This window comes from Oncorhynchus masou, chromosome 10 (genome assembly GCF_036934945.1).
Source record: "Oncorhynchus masou masou isolate Uvic2021 chromosome 10, UVic_Omas_1.1, whole genome shotgun sequence".
Lineage (NCBI taxonomy): Eukaryota > Metazoa > Chordata > Actinopteri > Salmoniformes > Salmonidae > Oncorhynchus > Oncorhynchus masou.
The window spans coordinates 28,771,230-28,797,322 of record NC_088221.1 but is presented as its reverse complement, the minus strand read 5'-3'; the positions used below and the strand labels follow the sequence as shown (position 1 = coordinate 28,797,322).

At 40.5% G+C, this 26,093-nt stretch overlaps 1 protein-coding gene across 5 annotated transcripts in view; it reads left to right on the top strand.

Moving 5' to 3' along the window:
• LOC135547477 (M-phase phosphoprotein 8-like) overlaps positions 1–25,073 on the top strand; it is a 41,196-nt gene extending 16,123 nt beyond the window's left edge. The window contains exons 6-14 of one of the 5 annotated variants that reach the window (XM_064976523.1): positions 68–190; positions 2,032–2,120; positions 20,555–20,695; positions 20,833–20,919; positions 21,117–21,271; positions 23,109–23,266; positions 23,386–23,510; positions 23,640–23,723; positions 23,872–25,073. In XM_064976523.1, the coding sequence (XP_064832595.1) occupies positions 68–190; positions 2,032–2,120; positions 20,555–20,695; positions 20,833–20,919; positions 21,117–21,271; positions 23,109–23,266; positions 23,386–23,510; positions 23,640–23,723; positions 23,872–23,913 (1,004 nt within the window). In that variant the 3' untranslated portion in view covers positions 23,914–25,073. Of the gene's footprint in view, positions 1–67; positions 191–2,031; positions 2,121–11,095; positions 13,377–13,616; positions 19,988–20,554; positions 20,696–20,832; positions 20,920–21,102; positions 21,272–23,108; positions 23,267–23,385; positions 23,511–23,639; positions 23,724–23,871 lie in introns of those variants that run through there. The other 4 variants (XR_010456720.1, XR_010456719.1, XM_064976521.1 and 1 more) reach the window with 4 other exon arrangements.
• The last annotated feature ends 1,020 nt before the right edge of the window (positions 25,074–26,093 follow it).

Here is a 26,093-nt window from a genome sequence, read left to right as displayed (position 1 = left end):
CTGTTTCTGGACAGAGGCCCTCCAAATGGCCATGTGAAATAATACTGATGTGGTTTGTGACTAACAGACAAAGGACAAGCATCTCTTAACCTTGGAATGGACCTCAACTTGGACTGGATGACACTGGAGGACTTTCAGAAACATTTGAACGGAGAGGATGAGATTCTCTCTGCTCCACCGCTATCTCCCAGTAAGTGTCTACCATAAAATTAGAACATTAGAATGGGAATAAACATTCAAATGGTGGTATAAAAGGTCAGACATTTTAGTCAGGGAGTTGGTCAACCATGGTTTGCCAGTGCTGTGATAAAAGCTAGCTAACAGACCAGTTTTAGAGGAACGATTACATTAATTTGACAAATTAACTGCCAATATGAAAAACATTCCATTCAAACAATGCAGTCAATCTACAGCCATACACTGACTGAAATCAGTTGATTATACGACTTTGACAAGTTGTAAAAGTACTGATTTATTGTATTTAAAAAAAAAAAATGTAACCTTTAAGTAAGCAAGTCAGTTAAGAACAAATTCTTATTTACAATGACAGCCTACACCGGCCAAACCCGGACGACGCTGAGCCAATTGTGCGCCGCCCTATGGTACTCCCAATCATGGCTGTTTGTGATACCCTGGTTCAATTCCAGGCTGGGTTTCTAGTGACGCCTCTAGCCCTGTTATATAATAGTACTGAGAAATGTATGGTCTGTTTACATATATTTTGGATGCTATTTATACAGAATGTGTATAAAACCCATATAAACTATTTCTAATTATATGACAAAATTTTAGGTTGACACTAATTCTATTACACAATTTCTGATATACATTTGAAGTCGGAAGTTTACATGCACTTTTGCCAAATACATTTAAACTCCGTTTTTCACAATTCCTGACATTGAATCCTAGTAAAAAAATTCCCTGTCTTAGGGCAGTTAGGATCACCACTTTTTTTTAAGAATGTGAAATGTCAGAATAATAGTAGAGTTATTTATATCAGATTTTATTTATTTCATCACATTCCCAGTGGGTCAGAAGTTTACATACACTCCAATTAGTATTTGGTAGCATTGCCTATAAATTGTTTAACTTGGGTCAAACGTTTTTGGGTAGCCTTCCACAAGCTTCCCACAATAAGTTGGGTGAATTTTAGCCCATTCCTCCTGACAGAGCTGGTGTAACTGAGTCAGGTTTGTAGGCCTCCTTGCATAACAATGGTCATTATAGCCAAAACATTCTGTGTTTGTTTCATCAGACCAGAGGACATTTCTCCAAAAACTATGATCTTTGTCCCCATGTGCAGTTACAAACCGTAGTCTGGCTGTTTTATGACGATTCTGGAACTGTGGCTTCTTCCTTGCTGAGCGGCCTTTCAGGTTATGTTGATATAGGGACTCGTTTTACTGTGGATATAGATACTTTTGTACCTGTTTCCTCCAGCATCTTCACAAGGTCCTTTGCTGTCGTTCTGGGATTGATTTGCACTTTTCGCACTGAAGTACGTTAATCTCTAGGAGACAGAACGCGTCTCCTTCCTGAGCGGTATGACAGCTGCGTGGTCCCATGGTGTTTATACTTGCGTACTATTGTTTGTACAGATGAATGTGGTACCTTCAGCCGTTTGGAAAATGCACAAAGTAGATGTCCTATTGCCAAAACTATAGTTTGTTAACAAGACATTTGTGGAGTGGTTGAAAAACTAGTTTTAATGACTCCACCCTAAGTGTATGTAAACTTCTGACTTCAACTGTGTCACATGCCTTTCTTTTATTTTCCTGCATAAATCAAATCTGGATTATTCCTCTACTGCCATTAATTCCAATTAGACTGGTTTGGATTTGCCATTTTCACCCCATTCTGGAACTTTGAGGGTTTATGACACAACCCGTCTAGTAAGTTAGTTTAATATGTTGTCTTACCCTCTCATGTTTTCCCAGATGTCTCAACACCGGTTGTACGTGAACCGCTCGCTTCCACACACTATGTACATAGATGTAGACAACTACTGATGTGAATCTGTGTGTCTCTCAGGTGAGCTGCGGGATGCAGTGAAAAGCGGGGATTACATGTCTGTGAAACTTGCACTCAATTCCAAAGAGGATTACAATCTAGACCAGGAGGTACGTTCCGTGTTCTAAATAATATTTTTAGCCCAATCCCAGAGTACCTGTCACCGGCATTCTCCTCCCCGCTTCCCTCCTGTCTTTGGGGATCCCCAGCTGTTCCACATATTTATTCAGCACTTACTTTTCACAACTAGTCAAATAATGTTTAACTTTTGTTAAAGTAGCCTATGTGTGTGGACATACTTGTGAGTTCATTCAAATGAGGACACTCTTCTCACAAGCTTTAGCCTGGTTCTCGGGTTTTAAAACGTTTACATACATTAACCAACTTGGGTGACAACAGATCCACCTTTAAAGTTTACGTTAACTATTGGATTTACACTACCGGTCAAAAGTTTTAGAACACCTACTCATTCAAGGGTTTTTATTTTATTTTTACTATTTTCTACATTGTAGAGAAATAGTGAAGACGTCAAATGTATGGAATAACACATGGAATCATGTAGTAACCAAAAAAGTGTTAAACAAATCAAAATGGATCTTATATTTGAGATTCTTCAAATAGTCACCCTTTGCCTTGATGACAGGCATTTCAATTAACAGGTGTACCTTCTTAACAGTTAATTTGTGGAATTTCTTTCCTTCTTAATTAAACTTCTTAGGGCTGCAATCCCGTTAACGGGATCGATATGACAACAGCCAGTGAAAGTGCAGGGCGCCAAATTCAAAACAATAAATCTCATAATTAAAATTCCTCGAACATACATGTATCTTATACCATTTTAAAGGTTATCTTGTTGTTAATCCCACAGTGTCCGATTTCAAATAGGCTTTACAGTGAAAGCACCACAAACGATTGTTAGGTCACCACCAACTCACAGAAAAATTCTGCCATTTATCCAGCCAAAGAGAGGAGTCACAAAAAGCACAAAGAGATAAAATTAATCACTAACATTTGATCTTCATTAGATGACACTCATAGGACTTCATGTTACACAATACATATGTTTTGTTTGATAAAGTTCATATTTATATAAAACAATCTCAGTATACATTGGCGCGTTACGTTCACTAGTTCCAAAAACATCCGGTGATATTGCAGAGAGCCACATCATTTTACAGAAATTATAAATGTTGATAAATACAATTGTTAGACATGGAAATATAGATATACCTCTCCTTAACCTTTTTGGGATAGTGGGCAGCATTTTCACTTTTGGATGAATAGCGTGCCCAGAGTGCTAATATATGCATATTATTATTATTATTATTATTATTGGACAGAAAACATTATGAAGTTTCTAAAACTGTTTGAATGATGTCTGAATATATCAGAACTCATATGGCAGACGAAAACCTGAGAAAAATCCAACCAGGAAGTGGGACATCTGAGGTTCGTAGTTTTTCGAAGCTTGGCCTACCGAAAACACATTGAGATATGGATGAGGTTGCACTTCCTAGGGCTTCCACTAGATGTCAACTGTCTTTTGAAACTTGAATGAGGATTCTACTATAAAGGAGGGGCTCATGGGACCTCTTTGAGTCTGTGGTCTGGCAGAGAGCCTTGGTCTCATGACGCGCGCTCCCGACAGAGTTACCTCTCGTTCCAGTGCTTCTCTGAAGCCAAAGGAATTCTCCGGTTAACGTTATTGATGTTTTATGTTAAAAACATCCTAACTATTTATTCCGTACATCGTTTGACATGTTTCTAAAGGGCTGTAACGGAACTTTGAGTTTTTGTCTGGATGAAATGCTCGCGCCTCATGAAGATGGATTTACTGGGCTGAACACTCTAACAACAAGTGGCTATTTGGACATAAATGATGGAACTTTATGGAACAAATCAGTAATTTATTGTCAAACTGGGATTCCTGGGAGTGCTTTCTGATGAAGATCATCAAAGGTAAGTGAATATGAATATTGAGTGAATATTTATGGTGTTGTTTCTAACTTTGTTGTTTCCAAAATGGCGGATATTCCTCTGGCTGTTTTGGGTTCTGAGCGCCGTTCTCAGATTATGCTTTTTCCGTAAAGTTTTTTTGAAATCTGACACAGCGGTTGCATTAACCTCTTGGAACTCTAGGGGCGCAATTTCATTTTTGGAAGAAAAACGTTCCCGTTTTAAACAAGATATTTTGTCACAAAAAGATGCTCGACTATGCATATAATTGCTACTGTTCGAAAGAAAACACTCTGACGTGTCCAGAAATACAAATATCTTCTCTGTCCGTGCCCTTTAACGTGAGCTTCAGGCAAAACCAAGATGACTTGGCATCCAGGAAATGACAAGGATTTTTGAGGCTCTGTCTTTCATGATCTCCTTATATGGCTGTGAACGCAAGAGGAATGAGTCTGCCCTTTCTGTCGTTTCCCCAAGGTGTCTGCAGCATTGTGACGTATTTGTAGGCAGATCGTTGGAAGATTGACCATAAGAGACCACATTTACCACGTGTCCGCCCGGTGTCCTGCGCCGAAATTGGTGCGCAAAAGTCACCTGCCAGTATTTTTCCATGGGGCAGAGAGAGACGCAAGCTTCCAAGAACTGCATGTCAATGAAGAGATATGTGAAAAAACACCTTGAGGATTGATTCCAAACAACGTTTGCCATGTTTCGGTCGATATTATGTAGTTAATCCGGAAAAAGTTTCACGTTGTAGGTGACTGCATTTTCGGTTCGTTTCGGTAGCCAGGCGCAATGTAGAAAACGGAATGATTTCTCCTACACACAGACGCTTTCAGGAAACACTGCGCATTTGGTATGTGGCTGGGAGTCTCCTCATTGAAAACATCAGAAGCTCTTCAAAGGTAAATGATTTTATTTATTTGGTTATCTGGCTTTTGTGAAAATGTTGCGTGCTACATGCTACACAAAATGCTATGCTAGCTTTGCATACTCTTACACAAATTAGTCAATTTCTATGGTTCAAAAGCATATTTTGAAAATCTGAGATGACAGTGTTGTTAAGAAAAGGCTAAGCTTGAGAGTAGGCGCATTATTTTAATTTTATTTGCGATTTTCAGAAATCGTTAACGTTGCGTTATGCTAATGAGCCTGAGGCTTAGTCACAATCCCGGATCCGGGATGGGGAGTTTCAAGAGGTTAAGGAGAAGTCTATCTTTAATTCTGTGAATAACACTAGTATCTTTTATCAATGTTTATTATGAGTATTTCTGTAACATCACCGGACGTTTTGGAATCAAACATTATTGCACGTAAGGCGCCAATGTAAACAGATTTTTTTATATAAATATGCACATTATCGAACAAAACATACAGGTATTGTGTAACATGATGTCCTATGAGTGTCATCTGATGAAGATCAAAGGTTAGTGATTAATTTGATCTATATTTCTGCTTTTTGTTAGTCCTATCTTTGGCTGGAAAAATGGCTGTTTTTTTCGACTTGGCGGTGATCTAACATAATCATATGTTGTGCTTTAGCTGTAAAGCATTTTTGAAATAGGACACGGGTAAATAAACAAGATGTTTATCTTTCATTTCCTGTATTGGACTTGTTAATGTGTGAAAGTTACATATTTCTAAAAAGTATTTTGGAATTTCGCGTGCTGCCTTTTCAGCGGAATTTTGTCGAGGGGTTCCGCTAGAAAGGTTAATGCAACCGCTGTGTCAGATTTCAAAAAAACTTTACGGAAAAAGCAAACCATGCAATAATCTGAGACTGCGCTCAGAAAAAAATAAAATAAATATCCGCCATGTTGGAGTCAACAGAAATCAGAAATAACATTATAAATATTCCCTTTGACGATCTTGCACTCCCAGGGATCCTAGTTCCACAAGAAATGCTTGATTGGTTCGATAATGTCCATTATTTATGTCCAAGTAGCTACTTTTGTTTTACACATATCCAAACGCTTGTGCAGGTTCATCCGAACGTCAGACGAAAAGTTATATTACAGGTCGAAGAAACTTGTCAAACTAAGTATAGAATCAATCTTTAGGATGTTGATATCATAAAAGTTCAATAACGTTCCAACCGGAGAATTCCATTGTCTGTAGGAAAGCCATGGAACGCAGGTCGCTATCATGTGAAATGCGCGTGACCAGGACCTGGCTCTCTGCCAGACCACTGACTCAATGAGCCCCCATCCGGCTCCACAACCCAGTAGAAACCTCATTCAAGTTTCTAAAGACGGTTGACATCTAGTGGAAGCCCAAGGAAGTGCAACTTTATCCATATCCCACTGTGTATTCAATATGAGCTGGGTTGAAAATTGACCAACCTCAGATTTCCCACTTCCTGTTTGGATTTCTTCTCAGGGTTTGTGTCTGCCATATGAGTTATGTTATACTCACAGACATCATTCAAACAGTTCTAGAAACTTCAGTGTTTTCTATCCAATACTAGTAATAATATGCATATGTTAGCAACTGGGATTGAGGAGCAGGCCGTTTACTCTGGGCACCTTTCATCCAAGCTACTCAATACTGCCCCTGCAGCCATAAGAAGTTTTAATGCATTTGAGCCAATCAGTTGTGTTGTGACAAGGTAGGGGGTATACAGAAGATAGCCCTATTTGTTAAAAGACCAAGTCCATATTATGGCAAGAACGGCTCAAATAAGCAAAGAGAAATGACAGTTCATTACTTTCAGACATGAAGGTCAGTCAATACGGAACATTTCAATAACTTTTAATGTTTCTTCAAGTGCAGTCGCAAAACCGATCAAGCGCTGTCATGAAACTGGCTCTCATGAGGACCACCACAGGAATGGAAGACCCAGAGTTACCAGCCTTGGAAATTGCAGCCCAAGTAAATACCTCAACTTCAAGTAACAGACACATCTCAACATCAACTGTTCAGAGGAGACCGTGAATCAGGCCTACATGGTTGAATTGCTGCACAGAAACCACTACTAAAGGACACCAATAAGAAGAGTCTTACTTGGGTCAAGAAACACGGGAAATGGACATTAGACTGGTGGAAATCTGTCCTTTTGGTCTGATGAGTCCAAATTGGAGATATTTTTTGGTTCCAACCGCCGTGTCTTTGTGAGACGTGGTGTGGGTGAACAGATGAACTCTGCATGTGTATTTCCCACTGTTAAGCATGGAGGAGGTGTTATAGTGTGGAGGTGCTTTGCTGTTGACACTGTCTGTGATTTATTTATAATTCAAGGCACACTTAACCAGCATTCTGCAGTAATACACCATCCAATCTGGTGTGGCCTTAGTCCCACTATCATTTGTTTTTCAACAGGACAATGACCCAATACACCTCCAAGCTGTGTAAGGGCTATTTGACCAAGAAGGAAAGTGATGGAGTGTTGCATCAGATGACCTGGCCTCCACAATCCCCTGACCTCAACCAAATTGAGACGGTTTGGGGGTGAGTCGGACCGCAGAGTGAAGGAAAAGCAGCCAACAAGTGCTCAGCATATGCAAGAACTCCTTCAAGACTGTTGGAAAAGCATTCCAGGTGAAGCTGGTTGAGAGTGCCAAGAGTGTGCAATGCTGTCATTCGGGCAAAGGGTTGAAGAATCTCAAATATAAAATATACACTGCTCAAAAAATAACACATCCTAGATCTCAATGAATGAAATATTCTTATTAAATACTTTTTTCTTTACATAGTTGAATGTGCTGACAACAAAATCACACAAAAATTATCAATGGAAATCAAATTTATCAACCCATGGAGGTCTGGATTTGGAGTGACACTCAAAATTAAAGTGGAAAACCACACTACAGGCTGATCCAACTTTGATGTAATGTCCTTAAAACAAGTCAAAATGAGGCTCAGTAGTGTTTGGCCTCCACGTGCCTGTATGACCTCCCTACAACGCCTGGGCATGCTCTTGATCAGGTGGCGGATGGTCTCCTGAGGGATCTCCTCCCAGTCCTGGACTAAAGTATCTGCCAACTCCTGGACAGTCTGTGGTGCAACGTGGCGATGGTGGATGGAGCAAGACATGTTGTCCCAGCATATGGTCTCACAAGGGGTCTGAGGAGCTCATCTCAGTACCTAATGGCAGTCAGGCTACCTCTGGCGAGCACATGAAGTGCTGTGCGGCCCCCCAAAGAAATGCCACCCCACACCATGACTGACCCACCGCCAAACCGGTCATGCTGGAGGATGTTGCAGGCAGCAGAACGTTATCTGCGGCGTCTCCAGACTCTGTCACGTGCTCAGTGTGCACCTGCTTTCATCTGTGATGAGCACAGGGCGCCAGTGGCGAATTTGCCAATCTTGGTGTTCTCTGGCAAATGCCAAACGTCCTGCACGGTATTGGGCTGTAAGCACAACCCCCACCTGTGGACGTTTGAGCAGACACATGCACATTTGTGGCCTGCTGGAGGTCATTTTGTAGGGCTCTGGCAGTGCTCCTCCTTGCACAGTGGCGGAGGTAGCGGTCCTGCTGCTGGGTTGTTGCCCTCCTACGGCCTCCTCCACGTCTCCTGATGTACTGGCCTGTCTCCTGGTAGCGCCTCCATGCTCTGGACACTACGATGACAGACACAGCAAACCTTCTTGCCACAGCTCGCATTGATGTTCCATCCTGGATGAGCTGCACTACCTGAGCCACTTGTGTGGGTTGTAGACTCCGTCTCATGCTACCACTAGAGTGAAAGCACCGCCAGCATTCAAAAGTGACCAAAACATCAGCCAGGAAGCATAGGAACTGAGAAGTGGTCTGTGGTAACCACCTGCAGAACCACTCCTTTATTGGGGGTGTCTTGCTAATTGCCTATAATTTCCACCTGTTGTCTATTCCATTTGCACAACAGCATGTGAAATTTATTGTCAATCGGTGTTGCTTCCTAAGTGGACAGTTTGATTTCACAGAAGTGAGATTGACTTGGAGTTACATTGTTGTTTAAGTGTTCCCTTTATTTTTTTGAGCAGTGTATTTTGATTTGTTTAACACTTTTTTTTTTTTTTTTGGTTACTACATGATTCCATATGTGTTATTTCATAGTTTTGATGTCGTCGCTATTATTCTACAATGTAGAAAATAGTCAAATAAAGAAAAACGCTTGAATGAGTAGGTGTTGTACAACTTTTGACCGGTAGTGTACATAAGTGTCATAATGCATTACTCAATTAAAACCACAATATGTAACTTTTATTCCAGAAATGACTGGAAGGTCTGTAGGAATGACTGGGAATGAAAGTTACAGATTGCTGCTTTTAATTACATTTGTGCATAAGTGTAGAATTTTCTTTTAATTTTGAAAGTCTCGTTCAAACTTGATCAACTTATCCACTCTGATCAAGTTTTATAATGCAGTTTAATAATTAAACATTGCTAAACACGTGAGAGCCAGTAATGGCATGCAGAGGTTGAATACCAGGACATCGATTGCGAGGAGAGAATCCGACTGCTATACCAGCTGACTGCATCCATTGAGGACCAGTGAGCCAACAAAGGTAAGCAGATTATGCCATTAAACTACTCCGTTATTAATTTAGCCTAATGGATCTACAGATGGTTTTGTAAAGATGTTTGAAGCTTGAATAGGAAAATGCAGTTTTAAATTGTTTATTGCATTGGTATAAAAAAAAAATGGCCATCATACTTCATAAATTGTTTTTCCAACTTGATGCCTGGAAATTAATAAATCCGAGATTCACATTGATTTTAATGTTTTTTGAGTGTTTTTTTGCATTTCTAGAGTGATCTAAGGCGGTTATGATCTTCTCATTTACAGACAATGGACATGATGAGCAAAAGGTTAGTTCACAAGAAGCTATAAAATACAACCTTTGCCTCAGGTACAGTAATGCCTTCAGAAAAGTATTCTTGTACCACCGCAGAGCATGTAAAAAATACTGCTGCGTTTCACTCATCATTATCGACAACAACGAATAGCCCCAAGCTAAAAGGAAAAATGGTTCATTGAGTCAATAATTGCAATATTGGTAACACATTTCAGCTTTTGCCATACTGTTGTCTTTGTGTACAATATAAATAATATTAATAGATCAAAGCCTTTGTTCACCGTTTTAACAAACTACTGCCATAAGCATGTATTCTGTGGAAAAGCCTTTTCTTACCGTTTCAAATGTACCACTGTTTAACATCTACCATTTTAACAAAACATTTATTTACAAATGACAGGTTACTAATACTTGCCCAGTTACAGTATGCTTTTGTTTGGGTTGTTAATTATAGTCTTCTTTACTTGATGTGCAATTATAAGTACACAATAGTATTATTACGGTCCAATCAGTGTTTTTAAGGACACTTTCATATAAATGTAGTACCCTCCTGCTTTTAAGAGAATGGAAATAATTATATTTCTCAAACTAACTGCTGCAACTGGTACCTGTTGGGCAAGTACCAGAATTAAGTTGGAAGCTGGGTTTGTTTTTCATTTTCATAGGCTTCCAAACGCTTTAGGGTCTTATTCCGGTCTTATTTGTGAAAACACACACAAATCACCCACCATTTACAAAATACAGAATATATGGAGAATTAGAAAAAAGTCACTGGCTAAATGTAGGCCAAGTTGCATGGCATTTTTCTTTTCTATACCTTCATGGTCTCCATGCAGCATCTCATCTGATATCACAATATTAATTCCTCGTAAGACATATTTACAATGTGAAAACGGTGTAGTTCGCTGCTTAATACAATAAAGCCATAAACTGTTCCTTGAATGAGTCACATGTGGTTTTTATTATGGAAGAATTCAAAGTCTACCCGGTTTGGTGCTGTGTAACCATTGCATTGATTCTCGCTTGCCTGTGATTAAAGTTTGAGAGCATTGTTGAGGTGCTCCTAGGCAATCATTTGAATGACTCACAATGTGTACCGCACGTGTGTTTTTAATGAGCAATACTATGTGGTTTTCACCCATATGAAACGGGTCAGACGACCCCAGATGTCTAGTATGTTAGTATAGTTAACCAAATTTCTCTTTGCCACAAGTTAAATACTAACTTGCTAAAGCTTTGAAGCTACTTGTGCTTTTTCCCCCCAAGTTTTACGTCCCACTTTTCATACATTTTAAACAAAATGCATCATACGGTCTTATGAATCTTACGTTTACTTGTTCTTTTACAGGCATGCACTGTTGAACAGAAGAGTTTAAGTGGCAAAGAGAAGCATTTAAATGAGGAAAAGAAGAGTTTAAGTGATAATGAAGAGAGGCCTTTATGTGCAGCAGATAATCCTCACCGCAGAGGAAATCCTCACCGTGAGAGGAGTCCTCTATACAAAGGGAATCATTTACACAAGCAAGAGAATCCTTCACACAATGAAGAGAATCCTTCACTCGATGAAGAGAATCCTTCACACGATGAAGAGAATCCTTCACGCAATGAAGAGAATACTTCATGTGATGTGGTGAAGACTTTATGTGACATGGAGAGAGCTTTATGTGACATAAAGAATTGTGCTGAAGAGAGCAGTTCAAGTGACGACGAGAACAGTTCAGGTGATGAGGTAGAAGGACAAAGACTGGATTCAAATGTCCCAAGTGGGTCAGATCCTCTTCCATCTAAAGCAGAAAGCACCTGCGATACATTATTATCTGAGCAGTCCCTTCAAAAAACCTCACAAGCTCAAAAACCTTACCGCAAAAAATGTGTGCCACGGAAAGGTACGAGGTCAAACTTACGTTCTAGCACAAAAATGACAGTCAGCACATGTAGTATGACAGATGACGGTAAAAGAAAATGGGACAAAAAGTACTTCTGCCTGTATTGCAATGAACCACACCACAAAATTGCAAGACATTTAGAAAGGATGCACGCAGAAGAAGCAGCTGTCGCTCATGCTATCAGCTTTCCCAAACTCTCCAAAATCAGGTCTCTCTTGCTTGACCAACTCCGTAACAAAGGCAACTATCTACACAACTTGGAAGTTCTTCAAAGTGGAGATGGAGAAATTGTCACAAAGAAAAGACCCTCTTACAATGGTGTTTCTGTGCGTGACTACCTGCCCTGCCAACACTGCTTAGCTTTTTTCAACAAAATAGATTTATGGAAGCATGAGGGCTCATGTAAAGCCAGAAAAGGTCAAGATGAAAAGAGGGGAGGAAAAAGAGTGCGGGTCCAGGCTGCGTCCTCTCGACTTCTTCCACTGCCTGTCTACTCTACTGGAGGGTGTGAAGAAATAATACACAATATGAATCAAGATGACATTCAATGCCACATCAAAAATGATCCCCTGATATGTAAATATGGCAATGCATTATCTGCAAAGCATGGCCATGCCAAGTCACAGTTTACTTATATTAGTTCAAAAATGAGGGAATTGGCTAGATTTGTACTTACTGTAAATGAGATGGACTGTGGTGTCCAATATCTGCATGAGGTATGTGTACCATCCAAATTTAAATTGGCCGTTCATGCTGCCAGGAAAATGAGTGGTCATGACCCTACCTCTGACAGGTACAAGACCCCATCTCTTGCTTTAAAGATTGGCTATTCCTTGAAAAGAGCTACTGAAATAGCTTTTGGGGAGAGTCGTATGACAGAGGACCGTGAGGCAGAGGCACAAGCCAAAAGGTTCATTGAGCTTCTTGAAAACAATTGGAATAACTGTTTTTCCGGTCTGTCCCTGAGTGATGTCCCTCAGTGTGATGAAGTTGATGTGACTTCACTAACTGAGGATTTGATTAAACTTCAGAAGTTTCTCAAGGTTGCAGAGGACACAGCAAAGAGAGAATTGCTCGAGAGCCCCACCAACGCTGTCTGGAAAAAGCTCAATGAAACTCTTCTTGCCGAAATAGCTCTCTTCAACAGAAAAAGGACAGGAGAGGTTGCGAAAATGCTGTTGGAAACGTACACAAACCGAAAGAAATCTCCAGCTAGTGCAGACATTTTCAATAGCCTCTCAAGGCTGGAACAGGAGCTTGGTGACGACAAATTAACCAGGGTGGAAATAGAAGGCAAAAATGGTAGAACAATGCCGGTCCTACTAACTTCGAGGATGATCTCATCTCTTGAGATCCTAATTGCAAACCGAGACAAAGTTGGTGTGTCAAAGGACAACCCTTATGTCTTTGCACGGAGCCCAGATGCAGCAAGCTACGTCAGAGGGTCCGACTGTTTGAGGAAATTTGCACGTGCGTGTAATGCAAAGAATCCTGAAAGTCTGATCCATGCTACAGTGAGGAAAGAGGTTGCTATCCATTGCCAAATTCTGAACTTAAATGAAAGTGAATTGGATCAGGTGGCAGAATTATTGGGACATGACACCCAGGTCCACAAAGAGTACTACAGACTGTCTGAAAACGCAGCACATCTAGCAGAAATCAGCAAATTGCTGCTTGCAATGGATCAGGTTCCAGTGGTAATTCCAGGACCATCTGAGGAAAGGATTGTTTCACCTACATATGGTGAGTATCTGTTGCTTTGGAGAGTATTTGGACAACATTTTCATTTAGTTTCAAGGGTTAAATGTTCAGTCAAAAAATTCAAATTAAAGATGTTGAGTGCCATTTTCCATTTTTGCTAGATCTACATTTTTTGAGAAGCTTGCAACTTATTACCCTATAGTATTTGCTCTGTTCCTCTAAACAATATATAATAATGGCACATTCATGAATCCTTTTCTTCTGTATGTATTAATTTCATAGGGACATATCCAGCAGGGACAGATTCTGCAAGGACATATCCTTCTGGCACATATCCCACTGGGTCATCATATCCTACAGGGACATATTCAGCGAAACCATACACTGTAGGGTCACAGCCTTTAAGGTCATATCATGCTGGGACATATCCTTCAAAGTTATATCCTTCAGGATCACATTCTCCGAGGTCATGTTCTGCAGGGACAGATTCTACGAGGGCATATCCTACCGGGATAAATCCTGCAAGTTCATATCCTACTGTGACACATCCTGCAGAGACCTATCGAGTAGCTTCATATGCTTCAGGGACATACCTAGCAGAGACGCATGATGCAAGGTCATGTACTGAAAAAACACAACTTGCAAATGCATGTCCTGCAAGTCCTTATGACCTCTCATCTCCTGCTAGATCATTTTCTTCAGGGATGAATCCTGTGAGGTCATATCCTGCTGGAACATGTGCTGCGCAGACATTTCCAGCTCAAACACTTCCAGCACGTACAGTTATTATACCAACACTTCATGCGCAGACACTTCCTGCCCAGACGCTTCCAACACAGACACTTCCTGTCGGGGCAGTTCCTGTGGGGACAGGTAAGTTGGGCACAGTGTGGAAACAGAGGATGTGGAGTGATGCAGCAAAGGCTGCGGTGAACCGTCAGATGGGACACTTTATCTCAATGATGGAGGTTCCAGGTAAACGGGACTGTGAAGTTTGCCTGCACAATGAACCAGCTTTAAGAGACAGGACATGGAGGGACATCAAAAACTATGTGCACAACACAGTAAAATCTATAAAACGAAAGAATGGCCTTACAAGAGTGGACCCCAGAAAACAGACAAAGAAAGGATTGGCAAAGAAAGAAAAAGAAACAATAGAGGCTAAGAGTGCTAAGGACTGGGTTGGTGGAACAATGACAGTACCTGAACAGGATCAAGAGGCAGGTCCTGTGGCAACACCAAGGAAACAGAAGATATGGAGTAATGAGGCTCAGGCTGCGGTCAGGCGGCAGCTAGGAGACTTCACTAAACTGATGAAGATTCCAGGTAAAAAGGAATGTGATGCATGTCTTGCAGCTGAACCAGCTCTGCAAGGCAGGACATGGAAAGATGTAAAAAACTATGTGCATAATACATTAAAGACAATGTGCAGGAGGCATAGTTCAGGCAAACAAAACATGGACCATGAAAAACCAAGTCCATATACACAGAATCCAGGGGTGCAACAGAATCCAGGGGTGCATCAGAAATCAGGGGTGCCATTGGGACTTCCAGAAGAGCTTCCTGTTTATCTGTCCTTGTGATAACCTTGAACTAGAACCTCCCAGGGTTCAAGGTAAGCAAGGATGGAGAAAGGAGAAAAGGATTGCTTTTGATTTAATCTGACCATCCTGGCTCGCTCTGATCTCACTTTATGACATAAAGCAAGAATTAAGTAGAATTTGAACCATACCACTACCTACTTTATTCATTGAAGTATCTGTAGCAAATACATAGTGACATTATGCATGAACTTGTTTAGTCGATAAGGGAATTTTCAGAACTTCTTTTGAATTGTAAAATGTCCTTGGCACAGTGTATTATGTGGCGCCAAAACTCAAAGTCCTTTGGTAAAGGTCTCACATTTGCAACCATGGCGAGGGGAGGCAAGTAAAGATGGACTCAAACTAAAAAAGGTATATTTAACAATTCCAATGATCCTTTTATATAAAACCTGTCAAACTGAATCTTCTGGGTCAGCAACAAGGCTCATGGACGCACTTTCGGAATCCAAAACGCACCCCATGTTTCTGTAAGACCCATGTTGCATAAAAATGCCCAAGATAACTGACTGAAATATATGCTCCACATGCATAGATAACATGTACCAAGTACAGTGAATGTTTTGTTTTCTTCATAGAGGGAAAAAGTAGTGCAACCCTAGACAGTTAATCTGATGACCATACTTTTTTGATCACATTACTGTTATCCGTTACTTTCATCAAATGGATCTGGATCCAGATGTATAAAATCTTTTATGTGTATTCTTGCCTGTACCGTTGTATGTGTAGCTAATGTATATGTGTAGGTTAGGTTTTGAGTTAAAGCAACTGACCAGCATACCTGGGAATTTAGCAGGTTATTTTTAGTAGATGTGTGGTATGAACAGGTTTCATGGCTCCAGACTGACCATTTAGTCGCATTTTGCAACCATTTGGCTTGGCTGTGCAAGAAAAAAAACATGATGATCGCATCGGTGCGAGCTGCACATTCTACATTGTCACCTCACTCAAACCTTCCTATTTTTTGGGGCAGCTAAAACCATGATTTGGACAAACCGTAAAGCGCAATATCCTCATGATTCCTGTAATGTAAGCGTCTGTCCCTCTGCCTATTTCACTGGGGACTGCTGATGTGATGAGCAAACCGCTCTTCTCTCTGGGAGAAAAATATTTTCTCATTGTATAACATTTCAAAATGCAATTGCGATAAAAACACAGCATTGGAAGCCACTACCGTAGTCCCTGTCTGTAGGTATCATTTTTATTTCTCAATATTGAGCTCTGGTAGCAACTATTTTACAAACAAGCGATTTGATATGGCTTTGCGATACAGAGTGGTGCACAAAATGAACACTGGTTATTGAGCTGTTTTATTTTATTTAACCTTTATTTAACTGGGCAAGTCTGTTAATAAAGAACAAATTCTTATTTACAATGACGGCCTACCCCGGACGCCGCTGGGCCAATTGTGCGCCGCCCAATGGACTCCCAATCACAGCCGGAAGTGATACAGCCTGGATTCGAACCAGGGTGTCTGTAGTGACACCTCTAGCACTGAGATGCAGTGCCTTAGACCGCTGTGCCACTCGGGAGCCCAGTATTCAGACACCTTGACTTTTTTCCCCCTTTTGTTACGTTACAACCTTTTTCTATGAAACATTTTCCTCATACATCTACGTACCAATACCCCATAATGACAAAGCAAAAACTGTTTTTTAGAAATGTTTTTAAATAGAAGGGAAACAAACAGGAATACCTTATTTACATAACTCGAAATTGAGCTCCGGTGCATCCGGTTTCCATTGATCATCCTTGATGTTTATACAACTTTATTGGAGTCCACCTGTGGTAAATTCAATTGATTGGACATGTTTTGTAAAGGCACACACCTGTCTATATAAGGTCCTACAGTTGAAAGTTAATGTTGGAGTGTTGCCTTTCCAAATCGTGTTCTTAGGGACCTTCAATGCTGCAGACATTGTTTTGGTACCCTTCCCCAGATCTGTGCCCCAACACAATCTTATCTCGGAGCTCTACAGACAATTCCTTCGGCCTCTTGGTTTTTGCTCTGACATGCACTGTCAACTATTGTAGAAACATCTTGAGGATGATCAATGGAAACAGGGTGCACCTGTGCTCAATTTCGTCTCATAGCAAAGGGTCTGAATACTTACGTAAATAAGGTATTTCTGTTTTTAATTTTTAATACATTTACTAACATTTCTAAAAATCTGTTTCCACAATTTTCACTATGGAGTATTGTGTATTGCTGAGTTAAAAAAAATATTTAATCCATTTTAAAATAAGGCTGTAACGTAACAAAATATTGAAAAGGTCAAGGGCCCTGAGTACTTTCCAAATGGACTGTATATCTTGAATAGCATCTCTGTAGTCTTAATACGTCTTAATAAAACACTATGACTGACTTTATAAAATGCATTTTTTCAGGAGGGGGTGTGAGACCAAATTATGGGCTGGTGCCACCAACTGAAAAAGTTAGTGGCACCAGTGCCACCAGTGGACAAATGTTAGTCTGGAGCCCGGGGTTTACATACTACATTTATGCCCAGCTAAGAGTATGGTTTGAGCTGCTTAAAATCCACCAAATACATTACGAATGTTTCTTTGGCTGTTCTTGAATTAGTATCTTCAGATGAAGACCCAGACCACCAGCTCCTTTTGAAAATGTTTTAAGTATTATAAATACATGGCACATACACTATCCACATTCAATTGCTTTTGAAGCATGGTTGAGTTTATCATGGATATTTTACTCGTCATTAACGTTAGTTAGTATTCCTAGCTACCGATATGTATCAGTAGTTATTTTTATATGTCCTGAACGAAGATATAAATGCAACAATTTCAAATATTTCTCAGAGTTATAGTTCATAAAAGGAAATCATTCTATTGAAGTAAATTAATTTGGCCCTTATCTATGGATTTCACACGACTGGGAATACAGATCTGCATCTGTTGGTCACAGATACCTTAAAGAAAAGTAGGGGCGTGGATCAGAAAACCTGTCAGTATATGGTTTGACCACCATGTGCCTCATGCAGCGTGACATGATCTCCTTCCCTACAGTTGATCAGGCTGTTGATTATGGTCTGTGGAATGTGTCCTACTCCTCTTCAATGACTGTACGAAGTTGCAGTATATTGGAGGGAATTGGAACACGCTGTCGTACACGTCAATCCAGAGCATCCCAAACAGGCTCAATTGGAGACATGTCTGAGTATGCAGGCCATGGAGGAACTGGGACATTTTTAGCTTCCAGGAATTGTGTACAGAACCTTGCGACATGGGGCCGTTCATTATCATGCTGAGACCTGAGCTAATGGCAGCGGATGAATGGCACGACAATGTGCCTCAGGATCTCGTCAGGATCTTCACAACATTGACATCAGCAAACCGCTCGCGCACACGACGCCATACACGTTGTTTGCGGGTGTGAGGCTGGTTTGATGTACTGTCAAATTCTCTAAAATGACAGTGAATTTGGCTTATGGTACAGAAATGTATTTTTAATTATCTGTCAACAGCTCTGGTGGGCATTCCTGCAGTCAATATACCAATTGCACGCTCCCTCAAAACTTAATCTGTGACATTGTGTTGTGAAACAAAACTACATTTTAGTGGCCTTTTATTGTCCCCAGCACAAGGTGCACCCGTGTAATGATCATGCTATTTAATCAGATTCCACACCTGTTAGCTGCATGGATTATCATGGCAAATGAGAAATGCTCACTAACAGGGATTTAAACAAATTGGTGCACAATATTGGAGAGAAATAAGCTTTTTGAGCATATTGGAAAATTTCAGGGTTCTTTTATTTCCACTCATGAAACATGGGACCAACAACTTCATGTTTATATTTTTGTTCAGTTTATATTTTTTCCAAGGATTGAGTTTTATCAGTAATTTCAATCTTCCTTGTTTTTGTTTATATTTGCATCTAGATGTTATTTATTTTCTTTACTAAACCAGATTCCCCCAGCTGCATGACCCAGTGAGCCATCTCAGTCCTGGCGAGTTGCTTTGGTGAAAGGGCACTGTTGATGAGGCTTGCCAGGTGGTCAGAGTTTGCGCTTGAGGACCATTTGAAAGGTTCTGAAAGGGTCTGAAAAAATCTGTGCACCAGGGAAGGTCAGTGACGTGTCCTAGCAAACGGCCCAGTTATGACTGCATCCAGATTGTCCACCCTTCTCCCAAAGTGACTGGAAGTGTGCAAATAAAGTCTTTGAAAGAAGTGTGGAGAATCCGGATGCAGCTTGAGTGATGGCTAATTGGTTTGGCAAGGACGGGTAGACTTTTCAATGGCCATCCCTTTTTGTGGAGGCTCTAACATGGTTCCTAAACCAAAGTCTTGTTTACAGTCACTAGTAACTTTACTGTAATGTTCACAAAAGTTAGTTGACTTTTCATCCAATTTGAGTCAGTTTTCGGTTCTCCAATCCACTCAGTTACAATTGATAAGTAACTGAAATGTACTTTGTGGATTGGAAACGGTTCATTCATTCTGCATGTGGAATTGGTTTCAGAGAATCACACAACCTATTCCTCTTGTACTAAATTTGATGTGGTTTATTAGGCTTTAGCTGTCCATCTACTTGTTTTATTACTTCTTGTCAAACGATAAACCTTTCAACGTTTTATATTAATGTTGCTATTATTCACTACTGTCTTAACCATGTTGATTTCACAGCAGTTTTACATTCCTCAACACTAATTTAAACAGACTAAGTTGTATAGGGTTTGATAGCTGTTGCTTCTCTTATTTAATCCACTTGACTACTATTATTATTATATTTCATTACTATTGAAAGTGCTTCTAATTGGACCAAGGTTCATGGAAGAATCATGTAAATAAATTGCTTAGTTTAGTTATCAGTTCATGTTATAACTGCAACAGCTCTGTTAGGTGTTAACTGAAAAATAATCAGGGGTTTCAACCACATCCCACTATTTACTGTCTAAAGATGTTTAAATAGTTTTTTTGTCACCAACATGTATTTGTTATCAAGCTGCCTTTCGTTACCCCTAGGTGCTCATTGTGTGTAATCTAAGATACTATATTTGCTTGGTTAATAAATTGTTACTTGACGTAAACTTCTTAAGCTGCAAGACATGTTCTTTCAGTTCTCAGAATATTTGTAGAGTCTACTTGTCCATTAGTCTTCCAACAGGGATTTAGAACTTTACCATTAACAATTATGGAAAACCGCTTTAAGATTTAATGATGTTTTTATGAACTTAAAACCCTTTTGGATGAAAGGACAACACTCTTAGGTAAGTCGATATGCATAAAGTAGAAGTTAGCTTTTTTTTAGAACCAAATCTCTTGTTTTTTTTTATGTAAATGGAATGTTATAGAAGGTTTGACACTTGCAATTTTTATTTTTTTTATTTTTTACTTTCGAGAGACCTACTCCAACCAACAATTCACTTCCTCATCCTCGTAAAAAAAAAAATAATAATTGGACCCTTCTATAATGTGCCCAAGAAAAGAGAAATTCTCCTTTAACTTTCAATAAAGTGAACTACCTTAATTCTTTAAATAATTACACAGATACATTTGGATTGCTGCCCCCCTCCCCATGGTATTTGCTACCAGAGGCTTTGAAAAGCTTTGGTCCTCAGTAATGAAGGAGTTTGTGTGTCTGTTGCCTCCCACAGGACTCCAGTGGTATGTCCCTGAGTATGTTGGCAGCAGCAGGGGGACAGGATGACATCCTGAGGCTGCTGATAAAGAAGGGGGTGAAGGGGAACGGACGGCAGAAGAACGGCACCACTGCCCTAATGCATGCTGCAGAGAAGGTAACACAGGACAGACTGGTTTAAACCACCTTATTACAAGTACACACGTATACATCCCCCTTGTGTGTATGTTAAATGTCTGTTCTGCAATGTTTACTTACTAACTTAACCCGCTATCCTTTCATTTATCATTTCAGAACTTCCTGACCACAGTTGCTATCCTCCTGGAGGCAGGGTCCTATGTCAACGCTCAGACACTGGGAGGAGAGACGGCCCTGATGAAGGTACGGGGAGGAGAAAAAAATAAGGGGGAAATGGGGGAGGTGAAGATAAATGCTGTGTTTAATTAGAACGCAACATCACCCCTAAAGCACAGAGATGAACCTTGTCAATGACCCCTTTTGTGAATAGCCTCATCTGCTAAAGTCGTATGTGACAGACTTATCGCTATAGTTCATTACCAGTAGCCTTGGTTCTGTAGGCATGCAAGAGGGGTAATGCTGATGTGGTGCGCCTCCTACTGGAGTACGGAGCCGACTGCAACATCCTGTCCAAACACAAGAATACGGCCATGCACTTCGCCAAGGTCAGCAACAACCTGCTGGTGTATGAGCTCATCGAGGACCACATCAGCATGTGAGTGTTACTGCCACGTCACACACACTCTCACTCGCTCTTTGTAAACATATGTGAATTGGTTTGTATAAGGTATATACAGCTAACTGACTCAATGAAGGAAAGGCCAACATTGTGTCTTAATAGGGCTTTGGTCCACCACAAGCTAGAACAGCTTCAATGCACCTTTTCATAGATTCTACTGTCTAAAACAGGGTTAGCAGCAATTGATGGCTTTTGCCCCCCAATAAAAAATGAAAAGCCAATAAATAAAAATGTTGTTAACGAAAATGACAGTGAGAAAAAAAATCCCATTGCAAAATAATGCTTTTTATTTATTGTTGGAAATACCAGTTGATGTAAGTATATTTAACCATCATGCTTATTGGTCTATAGGTTAGTTTGCATAATTTAGTGGAATTAAATTGGCCTGTTAATTTTCATTAGTCATCAAGTACCTTAGTTGTATTGAATAAATATCACAGGCAGTACAGTAACTTTTTTTTTGCCGGGATTTCTTCTGCAGCTCCTCAGCTGGTTGCTGCTGGAGTAAAACGTGCTTTTCATAGTGCAACAATTGTAAATGCAACTGCATGTTAAAAACAGTTTTGTTGCGCGATTAAAAGGAGCTACTATTTTTTTGTTCTCAACTGGTTTTTGATTACGTCCTTCCCATTCACAATTCAAGTACAGGCAACAGGTTTGCCACCCACCACTTTACCATGTGAGCTGGACGCTGTATGCATTTTGAAAAACATTTTTTATTGTTTTGAAACTTGAAAGTTTTATTTCATATTATGAGGCATGTCTTACCTTGCTTCAGTCAGTAGCCTATAGGCAAAATCCGACCATGGAAATGTGGAGGCAATTATTTTATAAAGACTTAGGCAGCACGCGAGTTTCAAGTTTCGGGAAGGTTACAATTTATCCTACCATTTATACCGTTCTGCGTGTCAGACGTGATTTTTGTGAAACAGTTTAATTTCAATAATAACATTTTTGTTTCTCAAAATCATTGTCACATGGTTAATCATAAAAATCTGAATTCATATAATAAAAATCTTAAATTTAAAAGTCAAATAATGTGAGATCAGCAGCCTCTGCCATATGGATACATTGATACACCGTGATCCATTGGCGGCTAAAGCAATTAGCGCATGGAACTCATAGCCTATAGGCAAATACAGCAGTAGGACTATAACTTCCATTGCTCTTGCACACCGAGGAATAGTGATTATCGAGGGAAAGATTGTTGTAAAGATTTTTCAAGTTGCTTGCTGTGAGGTACTATAGTTTTAAAATACCATTTACAATGATGTTAAAAAACACTTTCCTACATTTCAGCGCAGCAGGCCAAGTACTTCGAAGCGTGCTCAGGCGCGCGCACTCCCTCAACAGTCATTAATGGTGGAAAACGCTGTCTCAGTTTCCGCTCCAGAATCTCCTATAAGTGTTCAATTGGGTTGAGATGTGGTGACTGAGATGGCCATGGCATATGGTTTACATAATTTTCATTGTTTCCAATCATACCTTGTGGATGGAGGCATTGTCATCCTATGGGGGCATTGCCATGGTAGCCAAAATAATGACCTGCCCAGCATTTTTACACATACCTAAGCATTATGGGATTAACTCAGGAACTGTGTGTGTGTAAGCACCTGCTTTCAATATACTTTGTGTCCCTCATTTTCTTAAGTGTTTCTATAATTTTGTCAGTTACCTGTATGTAACGGAGTTAAGATCCTATACTGTATCCTCACATACTGTTAGCAGCACAGTGACGCCGGTTACACACACAAATACAAATATTTTTTTCTTTCTCTCACACATTCTCTCCCTCAATCACACACACACTCAGGTTGTCAAATGTGGCAGAGAACACTATCCGGGCGTACTTTGAGACTCGGCTGGCCCTGCTGGAGCCAGTGTTCCCTTTGGCGTGTCACAGACTGTGTGAGGGTCCAGACTTCTCCCTGGAGTTTGCCTACAAACTATCGCCTCACACACCTGGAGAGGGTAGGATACACGCACAAATGGTGCAAATCCCCTCCACACACAGTCTGGGTAGTGTTTAGGGAAAGCATTTCATCCCAACTAAATGTGTGTTTCCTTCTCCTCCCTCTCTCTCCATCCAGGCTCAGGCATCCTGCTCTTCATCTTCCATGCTAACTTCCTGAGTGAGATCACAGCCAGGCTGTGTGGGCCCTGCAGCGTCCACGCAGTGGTACTCAACGACAAGTTCCAGCTGCCTATTTTCCTGGTGAGTGTCACTCCAGATCAGGAATACTCCAGGTCTAGAGATTTGGAGTAAAGGGCTGGTGTTCTGTTCTACCTGGAAGGTGACGGAGTCAGGTCACTCATCTTTTCCTCTTTCAATTACTCCCCACAGGATAGTCACTTCATCTACTCATTCAGCCCAGTGCCAGGCATCAACAAACTCTTCATTCGCCTGGCAGAGTCACCTACAGCCAAGGTACACACACACACACACCCACCAGCAGAGTAACCTATGGCCATGGTGAGAGGGGCTCTAGGCCTAGTTACTGTAAAATACTCTGACAAGTTGTTGATCAATTACATTTTATCAATACATTTGATTGATGGACTCTTTCTCTCCCCAGGTGAAGCTTCTCATCTGTGCATTCCGTGTTCAGCTACAGTGATATGTAGCACCTGCCTAGTTTCAGAGTCCGCAAGCTGTCTGAACCCAAAGCACAGCATGGAAGATTGCGCATGAATCTTGTGTGTGTGTGTGTGTGTGTGTGTGTGTGTGTGTGTGTGTGTGTGTGTGTGTGTGTGTGTGTGTGTGTGTGTGTGTGCAATCACAACACGGAGAACTGTTTGAGCCACTCCAGGCTACCTTCAGATAAAGTTGTTGGACATTCAGCATCCACCCAGAGTTTGAGAGACTGTCTCTCTGGCATAGGATTAAAGGACAAGAACAGCATCTCAACCCTGTTCAATCATGTCTATTTATGTGTTTGCAATTAATAGTCTAACAGGTGTGTGTGTGTGTTTAGGGGGACAATATCCTGATGTTTTGTTTGGGACCTGGGTGCTCTTGATGGCATCACAGGCAAGGAGTGAATGAAGATACTTTGGACCAAGTTAATGCTTTGCTGAATTATACCATTTTAGACATTTTTATATTTTTGAATAGAATTTTTGTAATTTTTGCCTTTCTGGAGATGTCTACATTTTATGGTCTGTACATACACATGTGGGGTGTCATACATTTGAATTATTATTGTTGAATTAGGCACCTTTACCACTGTTGGAGTGGGTTAAATTCTAGTATGTACAGTACAAGACGCTTCAGATGTTAATTTACTAAATGTCTAACATGACTCCTTAAGTGTAGAATCCTGTTTCTTGGGATTAAAGGAAACACATTCTGATGAATTATTTTGTCTAGGACTACATAAGAGCTTTCTAGAATGCATGATTTTAACTACTGGAACAAAATAGACATCCAGATCACTTGTAGTTGAAGTTGTTGCAATGACGATAATGCAGAGCACATGCTGGCTATGCCATGCCATTGTAGACGTATGATAAATATAGGATAAACATCTACTGTAATATGAATAGGAATTGTCGTCCTTGTTTTTATAAGATGTTGGAATTAATTTGAGGATTCCTTCTGCCTTTAACATCCACATCATTGAAATAATTTCCCCTTTTTTGTCAACTGCTGTGCAAACTGTGGCAACAAAGTAAAATGGGGTATAATTCACAGAAGGATAAACATGTCTGTAGTTTTTTCTGTAGATTTGTCCATTTTCTTTATGTAATTGAATTACATTACTGGTCTGTCAACATTTTTCTGACATTGTCTTTGTTTGTCTAATGTTGATACATTCAGTTTTACTTCAAACACTGCCATTTTACAAGAATCTCCATATGAACTCTATAACCCATCCTGGTTACAAGTACCCAAGAACCCTGGCTAACACACACACACACATCTGCTAGTTGGTGTAGTGTCAGTGAGAAGATCAGGAACAGGTTCCAACATTAAATTATGCTGAAGACTAGGCTTAGTTCCAGAAAATAGTGAGATTTTATTTCTGTCTATGGTGTCAACCGGCATGATGTTTTCGCTGACATCTGACACCATGAGTCTGTCTCTATGATAAATGAAATGTACATATGTTTTCATATAATATTCATAAATGACTGTAAACAGAATGGGAATGTAAGGTAATTTGTTGAAGATGTTGCGAAGTCAGCCAACTGCCAGCTGTCAGACAAACGGAACAAGAATGTTCTTTATTTCCTGAATGTCAAGTCGCCAATGGAAAGTCCCTAACATGAGAACAATCGTTTCTGTTTAACCCAAAGGGGAAAGCTCATACATTTACATTTACATTTAAGTCATTTAGCAGACGCTCTTATCCAGAGCGACTTACAAATTGGTGAATTCACCTTCTGACATCCAGTGGAACAGCCACTTTACAATAGTGCATCTAAATCATTTAAGGGGGGTGAGAAGGATTACTTATCCTATCCTAGGTATTCCTTGAAGAGGTGGGGTTTCAGGTGTCTCCGGAAGGTGGTGATTGACTCCGCTGTCCTGGCGTCGTGAGGGAGTTTGTTCCACCATTGGGGGGCCAGAGCAGCGAACAGTTTTGACTGGGCTGAGCGGGAACTGTACTTCCTCAGTGGTAGGGAGGCGAGCAGGCCAGAGGTGGATGAACGCAGTGCCCTTGTTTGGGTGTAGGGCCTGATCAGAGCCTGGAGGTACTGCGGTGCCGTTCCCCTCACAGCTCCGTAGGCAAGCACCATGGTCTTGTAGCGGATGCGAGCTTCAACTGGAAGCCAGTGGAGAGAGCGGAGGAGC